At 44.3% G+C, this 10,296-nt stretch overlaps 1 protein-coding gene across 1 annotated transcript in view; it reads left to right on the forward strand.

Annotated features, from left to right (window-relative positions):
- Window positions 1-10,296, forward strand: part of hmcn1 (hemicentin 1) — a 277,402-nt gene that overhangs the window by 223,111 nt on the left and 43,995 nt on the right. Inside the window, 5 exon segments of the mRNA XM_070447449.1 lie at window positions 690-1,002; window positions 2,002-2,115; window positions 8,827-9,014; window positions 9,255-9,351; window positions 9,579-9,740. Of these exon segments, the coding sequence (XP_070303550.1) occupies window positions 690-1,002; window positions 2,002-2,115; window positions 8,827-9,014; window positions 9,255-9,351; window positions 9,579-9,740 (874 nt within the window).

A 10,296-nucleotide genomic window follows, 5' to 3' on the forward strand; every position in this document is an offset into this window, starting at 1 on the left:
TATATGCGCATCTAGGCTATATGCCCATCTAGGATATATGCCCATCTAGGCTATATGCCCATCTAGGATATATGCCCATCTAGACTATATACCCATCTAGGCTATATGCCCATCTAGGCTATATGCCTGTGATCTAAATCAACAGGTASACATAAAGTTATTGTTCTCAAGTATGTATTATCGGCACTGGCAGATAAACTAAACAAACACTAAATAGACACTTTTTAACTATACATGTCACAATTTCAGATGTAACAATGCACAAACAGTCTATTTTCTGGCAATTTATCCTCTCAATTTACCAGCATTGCTTCGCGCACACCAAAAAATAAACTTGCTTTCTAGTTTGAAGTGCATGACACAGTTGACGGCATTGACACTCGCAGCCTGCCTGTTTTCTCTCATTCACTACCATACATTCTAATTCCAGCGTGTACACGCTCGTTCACACGTAAACAAAAACACTTTTCGATTTGATTTGGGCTTTAGTCTTAACAGAGGCTGCCCTCTAGTGGTAGATGACAGTATTTAATCAAAAGCTGTTTGTCTTAGCAGAGGCTGCCCTCTAGTGGTAGGTGACAGTATTTAATCAGACGCTGTAAATCTTAGCAGAGGCTGCCCTCTAGTGGTAGGTGACAGTATTTAATCACAAGCTGTAAATCTTAGCAGAGGCTGCCATCTAGTGGTAGGTGAAAGCATTTAATTACATCCTAAACATTGACTGTAGTAGCTGTCATAAAGATAACCCTAACTCTCTTTTTCTCTTTCTGTCTCTTTCTCTCTGTCTCTCTCTCTCCTCTTCAGTCCCTCCTAGTTTCCAGCGTCCCGGGGGGGTGGGAGATACCACCTCGACACCAGGCACTGGGGGTGATGTTAAGGATGTGGTACTAAACAACCCTATCTCTCTGTACTGTGAGACCAACGCTGTTCCCCCACCCACACTCACCTGGTACAAAGATGGACACCCAATGGCCTCCAACGAAAATGTGCTCATCATGCCTGGTGAGGAGAGGACCTACAGTGCTGTGAAAAAGTATCTTCCCCCTTCTTAATTTTCTCTACTTTTACATATTTTTTTATACTGAATCAGATCTTGAGCCAAAATCTAATATTAGATAAAGGGAACCTGAGTGAACAAATAACACACAGTTGCATACTTATTTAATATATTTCATAAACAAGGTTATGCAACACCTCATGCACCTGTGTGAACAAGTAATTGCCCCTTTACACTTAATAACTGGTTGTGCCACCTTTTAGCTGCAATGACTCCAACCAAACACTTCCTGTAGTTGTTGATCAGTCTCTCACATCTCTGTGGAGGAATTCTGTCCCACTCTTCCATGCAGAACTGCTTTAACTCAGCGACATTTGTGGGTTTCAAGCATAAACTGCCCGTTTCATGTCCTGCCACAACATCTCAATTGCTATTAGGTCTGGACTTTGACTAGGCCATTCCAAAACTTCTAACTTGTTCCTTTTTAGTCATTTTCATGGAGACATGATTGTGTGTTTTGGAGCCAGAATTCCTCCACAGCGATGTGAGAGACTGATCAACAACTACAGGAAGTGTTTGGTTGGAGTCATTGCAGCTAAAGGTGGCACAACCAGTTATTGAGTGTAAGGTGGCAATTACTTTCTCACGCAAGGGCATTTGGTGTTGCATAACTTTGTTAATTATTAACTAAAAGTATATATTTTTTTGTTATTTGTAAACTCAGGTTCCCTTTATCTAATATTAAGTTTTGGTTGAAGATCTGATAACATTTAGTATCAAAAATATGCAAAAATAGAGAAAATCAGAAAGGGGGCAAATACTTTTTCATGACACTGTATGTGTGTGTGGCTGCTTGCATGCGCGATGTGTGTGTGTGTGTGGTGTGTGTGTGTGTTGTGTGTGTGGTGTGTTGTGTGTGTGTGTGTGTGTGTGTGTGTGTGTGTGTGTGTGTGTGTGTGTGTGGTGTGTGGTGTGTGTGACTCTGACTGTGACTACCTCTCCAGGTGGGCGAGTGCTGCAGATCCCCAGGGCTCAGGCTGAGGATTCTGGGAGGTATACGTGCTTGGCGGTGAATGAGGCGGGAGAGGACTCCATCCAGTATGACGTCAGAGTGCTGGGTGAGTAGAGGGGAAAACACCACCCATCTAAACTGAGCTGGCCTGGGTCGTGAGTAGAGTGGAAACACCACCCATCTAAACTGAGCTTACCTGGGTCGTGAGTAGAGGGGAAAACACCACCCATCTAACTAGCTAACCCTGTGCAGCATAGGATTAGAATGGCTTATAAGCCTGCCAAAAGCAGGCAGGGGAGTTCCCACCGTCTAATTCCAAGAGCTCCGGACGTTTGAGAGAAGGAATTCGGAAGTTTACTTTCGTCTGGGACTGAAGCCCAAGTTCGAACCACCTGCTCCCAGATTGGTTGGAGCCAGGATCACCGGGTGATAGAGGGGAAAAACCACCAACCCCCATCCAAAACTGAAGCTGGCCTGGGTCAGATGGATACCAAACGACGCGGGAGTCCCATCAGCCCAGTTGAACGCCTGGCGATTTGTCTCCCGTGGTACTACCATTCTAGTACATTTTTTCTAAAGCCTTTGATACCATTAATTGATTGATATTTTGAATACATGGGGTTTTATTGCAACCTAGCTAGCTAAAGGGCTCTAGGTTAATAGTCCCTATTTTTGACATCAGATGGTTATTTTACAGAATGTCATTGAGGACCGATAAACTTTTCCCCAAAAGTGGTTGGGTATAATCCTTTATTTTAATTATGCAATGTACAAGATGAAAAGAAAGGTCGCCTCATTCTAGCCCTGATAGATCCCATCCAGGCCCAACCAGCGCGATCAAAAACCACCTTCCTCCCACAATTGTTGAAAAAGTTACGCCCCATAAACTCTGCATCCTGTGAATCATATTTATTATTGCACTTTTTCCACCTCCAAAAACCCCTTTGGCCCCCCAGCAATTTTTGGGAGGGGGGGGAAAGAAAAAATTTTGTCATTATTTATAGGCTCTCCACCAATTAAAAGTTTGGATTGTCATCGAATAAATAATATACTTGGCAAATAAATTAATAAAAAATGTAAAGAAAATTAGCCAATCAGAAACTGTTTTTATTGTAACTTCCCACATGAATATATGTGCAAAAAAAGAAATCTACGATTCATATTTTGTCTACATTGGAAATGAATGTACTTCTGGTGTATTCGAAACGCAATGGACACAGTCGGTGTGTTCCCAAAGCGTTAGAAAACCAAGCCAAAAAAGCCCCTCGCATCTGGCTGGGATGCTATTGAACTCTTCCTGGTAGGAGAAGGATGAATGGAGATGGTGAAGATGGATGGAGAGAGAGAGAGGAGGGGCGTGACAACCTCCGGATACCATCAAAAGATGAATCCGTGCGTGGAAAGAGAGTAAGGGAAGCGACCACGAGTATTGCCCAGAGACGCTCTACTGGCGAGCATCTGCCCTCTAGGGAAGCTTCAAACTCTTTCCAGCTAGGAGAGAAGTGATTTGCATGGCAGAGAGAGGCCGGTATGGATGGAGAGAGAGCGATGTGATGAAGACAGGGGGATAAATGGGTGGATGGAGAGAAGGTAATGTAAGGTTTGAGAAGAGTGATCATGTTCGGATAGAAAAGGGGGATGAGCCGAAGCTTTGGCAGCACACATTTCACTTTGAAACATATTGACTTCTGTCTTGATATCTAAACATTGTACATATTCAGACCCCTTCAACTTTTTCCCACATTTTGTTACGTTACAAGCCTTATTTCCTAAAATGGATTCAATTGATTTAATTTTCCTCATCAGTTCTACAGCACTACCCCATAAATGGACAAAAATTCACAGGTTGTTAGAAATAAAAACGGAAATAATACAGTTTACGTAATTTATTCAGACCTTTTTACTCAGATACTATGTTGAAGCACCTTTGGAAGCGATTACAAGGAGCCTCCGAGTCGGGTCTGGGGTATTACGCTTACAAAGCTTAGGCACGACCTGAAATACATTTTTGCAGGCCGATCTCTTCTCCCACATCACTTCTCTGTGCACCTACCTCATAAGCTCTGTATGCAGGTTGTTTAATGCTGGCTAGGGCATCGACTGCACAGCTATTCTCAGGTGCTCTCGCACAAAAGATGGGTGGGTAAATCAGGTTCAAGTCCGAAGGGCTTTCCTGGCGGGCCACTCAAGGATATTCCAGCAGGACTGGTTTTCACTCAAGGAATCGTCTCTGTACTTTTATCCCGTTCATCTTTTCCCTCGATCCTGACTAGTCTCCCAGTCCCTGCTGCTGAAAAAACACCCCCACAGCAATTTGATGCTTTGGCACCGTTAGGGATGGCCAATTGGCCAGGTGAATTGAGAGGTGCCTGCGTTTCTGTTGACGCTTGGCATTCAGAGCATAAAGAGGTCATTTCTTGTGTATTGCATCAGACCAGAGCATCAGTCTTGCTGTTTCTCATAGTCGAAACTCCGAGCCGGATCACTTTTACAGCCTGAGAAGCTGTCTCCCTGCTTAGCCTTTTACTCTCTGGAGGGGTGCTCTTCGGAGCGGTCTGGCCCACTCTTACCATAAAAGGCCCCCCTGCATTGGCTTGGGGGAATTGTGCCTGCAGAGATAGTTGTCCCTTCTGGAATTCTCCCATCTCCACAGAGGAACTCTGGAGCTCTTTCAGAGTGACCATCAGGTTCTTGTCACCTCCCTGACCAAGGCCCTTCTCCCCCGATTGCTCAGTTTGGCGGGCGGCCGGGGCCTCTAGAAAGAGGTCTTGCTTGGGTTCCCAAACTTTTTTCCAATTTAAAGAATGATGGAGGCCAGCTGTGTTCTTTGGGGACCTTCAATTTATGCAGACATTTTTTGGTACAACTTCCCCAGATCTGTGCCTCGACACAATCCTGTCTCGGAGCTCTTAACAGACAATTCCTTCACCTCCATGCCTTGGTTTTTCCTCTGACGATGCACTTTCAACTATGTGTGACCTTATATAGAACAGGTTGGTTACCCTTTTCCAAGTCCATGTCCAATCAATTGATTTACCCAACAGGTTGGCGACTCCAATTTCAAGTTGTAGAAACATCTCCAAGGATTGATCAATGAAAAACAGGATGCACCTGAGACTCAATTTCCATTCTCAGAGCAAAGGGTCTAATACTTATGTAAATAAGTATTTCAGTTTTTTTATTTATAATACATTTGCAAAAAAATGTTTAAACCTGTTTCGCTTTGTCATTATGGGTGGTATTGTGTGTAGATGCAATGAGTAACATGTTTTATTTAAAATCAATTTGTAAGGAGAGAGTAGAGGCTGATAAGAAGTAACAAAATATCTCTGCCGAGGCAACACATCCCTAATGAAGCCATGATGGCCTGCTGGCCATTATGACTTTCCAGAATTGGTCTTCTGCTACATATTTCTCAGACACGGGTCTTTTCTATCGCACGTCTCTCTTCCTTATTGAGCCCACCTCTTTCTTTCTCGTACACCTCGCTCCTCCTCAGGTTGGTAGAGATTGTGAAACCGAGCACCACCGACGGCTCCAACCGCGAACCCCTGCATATCTAATATTCTTGGAGGCTTACCTTTCGGGACCTGCCCGCTGGACGAGCCGCGAGGACTTATGACTGTGGGAGACGAAACTGAGGAAAAAACAGTAAGAAGCTGGATTGGAGGAGGGAGTGATGGAAGGAGAGAGGCATTTGGGGCAAGTGCGGAACGACCCACCACGTTGTTTCACCAAAGAGAGCTACGTTGTGCTCCTTTCAAGAAACAAGTTCCCAGACTGTGAGGATCTTTGTGCCAAAATCCACGCACTCAGCTCAACTTTAGTACGAAGGCAGCAATGGGTCGCCTGGTCAAAAATATTGCCACTATAAAGGATAGGGTGCCATTCCGCACTCACCCTGCTCCTTTCTCTTATGATCCCAAACCCACAGATCTCCCACTGTAGAAAACCAAACCACAGAGGAGATGTGCCTGCTTTCTGCAAAAACTAACAAATTATGCATGAAAAATAGAAAATAAAAAAGTGTTAAGCAAGTAAAACAACTAGAGTATTTGTTTTTGGTCTCTTTCCAGCACGGGATTTTTGAGTCTCTGGCAGAATCAAAACCAGATTTCAAAATTTAAGTGACATTCATTTTTATTTAAGTTGTGGGTAGACTTTAATACTTTGTATAGGTTAGGAGTTTCCAAGATACCAAGTAGTTCATTGGGGTTCACATGCGCAAAGTTAAGGATTTACACCATACAAACCTCCACTATTTTGAAAACATTACAAAGGTAACATAGTCAGGGTTTCGCATGCTTATTGAAACGTAAGTTGAGGCGATATTTACGAATGCCTACACATAATTATAGTAAAAATGGCATTATCTCATCGATCCACGCCAGTCTTAGTTACAAAAGTCTCGTAGCCTCCTAAGATACAGATCCACGATCTGCTTTCCCCTTCCCCAAATGTCCTTTACCATAAGCCTACTTTTTTGTGGGAAAATGTTTAAACTGATCAAGATTAGGGCTATGGGCAATATCACCCTAAAAACCGTGTACATTTGCGCATGCCCAAACATCCAAATGGCCACCAACCCACCTCACCTTTCCCATTCCATTGGCCTGTCCGTTAGCCGTTAATTGCCCAACTGGAAAAGATGGGAAAAGCGACCCTGAGTCGTAATATGAGCCACATGCTCCTACCCCTCCACTACACAATTCATTAAAACAACTCCCTTGTACCTCCGAATACAGGCCCCAATATGCTGGATTAAGGAGCGTTCTCCGATCTGCGTGTTCTGATTAACCTAATAGTGAGAGTAAATGGGTAGATTAGGGGAGGGGGGAGAGAGAGAGGAGGGAAAGGCACTTTTATGAATGTTAAACACTATTGAAGAACATCAGGAGCACATTTTTCACTTAGTCTTCCAGAGGTTTGGCTATCAATGCCAGTGTGATTTAGAAGTGGGAAGTTATATAAGAACCTGACCACCACCTTCTTAGAGTCTCTTGGGTCAAGCGCTTATGTCCCCCCTCTGGGGCCTATTACTGCAGACTTTTTCTCGAGAGTAGGCTTACGATTTTAAATATCCAGTTTTCCTTTCAGATTACAATGAATTTTAAGCATCAGGGGACAGGTTCGGGGCTGAGCTTGATGCCTTAGATAAAGCACTACCTAGACTTCTGAGATGGGCGGAGCAACCCAGCGCGTGCAAAGGCTGACACACGGGTGGTATATTGAAGAAGGAGGAAATAATCTAGTATACACAAAAGAGGTAAGCGCAAGCCGAAGATTGCTCCGTATGTCTTCATTGCACTACAAAACCTGTAACGCGTCCGTTCAAAAACTTCTTATGGCCCCTTGTTATTGCCCGTCCCTGCCTCCCTTTCCCAGAAAGTTCCAAGAGTATGAATGTCACAAAATAACGCACGGAGGTGCCCGTGCAAAGCACAAATCCAAAAGCCACGCAGACATAAGTGGCTAAAAGACATTGAGGCTTAAAGAAGACACTTGGCACATTACAGAGTTTTAAAATTAGGAAGAATAGCATAACCGGAAATTTTTAAAAGGAAAATGAGATGCGAGCAGGCACGAGAAGATTGAGAAAGAAGAAAGGAGAGAAAGAGAATTTTTAGAAAAGGTAAGAATAATTTTTTATATTTTCCCTGGAAATAAACTACAGTTTGGCGAGACAATTTTCAAAAACTAGCCAATAGAAGACTTGGTGTGGATAATATTATTACCAAAGTTTAAAGGAAGATGAAGGAAGTTGCGTAAACAGATACTGTGAGTTTATTGTTCTGTGAGAAAACGATTAACGACCTAAGAGCCAACCCAGGTGCGTAAGATTGACTTGAGCTAAGGCCTGTACTTGTGTGGTCGGATTAGAAAAGTAAGCAACCTGAAAAGTGAAGGGACTTCACCAGGCTCCAACTGACGCTGTTAAAGCGGCAGCTACTCTATGTTGATCACGAGTAGGCGATCATGTTAAACTTCCCTGCCTGTAAGAAACAAGTTAAGGAAGATAAGAGAGAGAGAAAGGTGACAGTAAGGAACAACACCACCCATCTGAAACTGCGAGCTAGGGCCAGGGACTCAATAGTAGGAAGAGAACAAGAAGTAAGAGGAAGAAAAAATAGAGAAGGATGGAAGAGTAACCTAATGAACGCAACCGAGAACAGAGGAGAGAAGAAAACAAACCAACACACATCATAATACTGGAGAGCGTTGACAGCCAATAGAGACTCAAGTAAGGTAAGGTAGTAGAAGAAAGTTTAGCAAGAGGGGTAGAATTAAAAAGTGTACACGAAATAGTAGAATAGAAAAACGAGCAAAGAAATAAGAAACAAAAAAGGGGGCGTCAATAATAAAATAAAATAAAAGATACATAACAAGGAAATGAAATAGGGAGTAGAGGTTAGTAGAAAGGGGGTGAATAGAGAAAGAACACCACACCTCAGAGAGCGACAATCTGAGCTTCCTGGTCGTGACGAGAGGGGAAAAAACACCACCCATCTAAAACTGAGCTTCCTGGTCGGTGAGTAGAGGGGGAAAACACCCCCCATCTAAACTGAGCTGGCCTGGGTCGTGAGTAGAGTGGGAAAACACCAACCATCTAAACTTGGATGCTGGTCCGCTATGAGTAGAGGGGAAAACACCAACACATCGAAACTGAAGCTTAACGCGCGTGCAGGTCTGTGAAGAGAGTAGGGAAAACACCACCCATCTAAACTGAGCTGGCCTGGGTCAAAAGTATATGTCAAATAATTTCATATACTGTTTGGAATCCCAGGTACAAACTGACTGTGTGTGTGTTGAACCCCAGAGCCCCCCTCAATCCGCGGGGCGGACCGCGACCTACCTGAGGAGATGGTGATCCAGGTGAATAAGACCACAGTGTTGGAGTGTCAAGTGGACGGAAGTCCCACCCCTAAAATCACCTGGCTGAAGGACAGTCAGCCAATAAGCACTAAAGGACCCCACAGGCTACTGTCAAATGGACGCTCCCTGCAGGTGACTGGACTATGCTGTAAAAAGGGCTTAATAAAATGTATTTGATTGAGGGATTGATTAACGGATTGGTTGATGACTGATTCATGGATTGATGGATTGATTTATTGATTGAAAAGCGAAAGAGGTGCTATAGGGTTGGGAAAGGCTGGGGATTATATGAGGGGAGGATGCTCAGTGAGAGACTGAAGGCTCGGGTATTTATGTACAGTAACGTCAGCGAGCTGTCTGTCTCTTCCTCAGGTGGTGAATGCCCAGGTGACAGACACAGGCCACTATGTGTGTGTGGCTGATAACCTGGCGGGAAGCGCAGAGAAATCCTTCAATCTCAACGTCCATGGTGAGTCAGAACAGAGTTTTTATTGTGTTTTCATCTATGTTTACCAGCCTCATCTCTCTGGTATTTTCATTAATATGGATGGGTGGGGGGGTTGATGGATGGGTGGGAGGATGGATGGATGGGTGGAGGGAGGGAGGGAGGGAGGGGTAGATGGATAGGTGTGGGGGTTGATGGATGGATTGATTGATATATTGATTGCCAGTTTGTCTGTTTTCTCTCTCGTCCAGTCCCCCCCACCATAGTGGGAGCTAGCCCAGAGAACGTGACGGTGGTGGTGAATAACTTTGTTTCACTGACTTGTGAGGCTACCGGGTTCCCCCCTCCCTCTCTGAGCTGGGTCAAAGACAGGGGTCCTGTACAGGCCAATACCAACGCACTCATCCTGCCAGGTAACACACACACATTTTAAATACCTTATCTGAATCCACAAATCACATTGGTTTCACAACAGCTAATGGGGATCCTAATAAAATACCAAATTACAGTCGAGAAGGATTCAAACATTTTAAAAAACACGGATATCTGGACACTTTTGTAGAGAGCACCTTCTTCTCCAGACAGCTAGGCTGCCCACAGCAGCTGACACACAGCAGTACCTCGCTAGCTGCTTTGCCTTCGTCCTACGCAGGCCTGCAATTCTGAAGGCCTACGTACTGTCAGCCTACATTCATGGCTGAGACTTCCAAATATCAGCACTACAAATTTGCCCTGATAACCAAGGCTGCTCAGGAGTGACACGGGACTGGTATTTCAATAACTTGGCAGCAAAAAAAAGTCAAAAGAGTAGCCCACCTCCTAAATAAGCCCTTCCCTCCGACCTCCCACCACCTCCTAAATAAGCCCCACCTCCTAAATAAGCCCCTCCCCCCGGCATCCTTCCACCTCCTAAATAATGGGGAGAGGCGGGGGAGGGCTTATTTGGAGGTGGGAGGAGAGGGCTAATTA

This window comes from Salvelinus sp. IW2-2015, linkage group LG16, assembly GCF_002910315.2.
Source record: "Salvelinus sp. IW2-2015 linkage group LG16, ASM291031v2, whole genome shotgun sequence".
Taxonomy (NCBI): Eukaryota; Metazoa; Chordata; class Actinopteri; order Salmoniformes; family Salmonidae; genus Salvelinus; species Salvelinus sp. IW2-2015.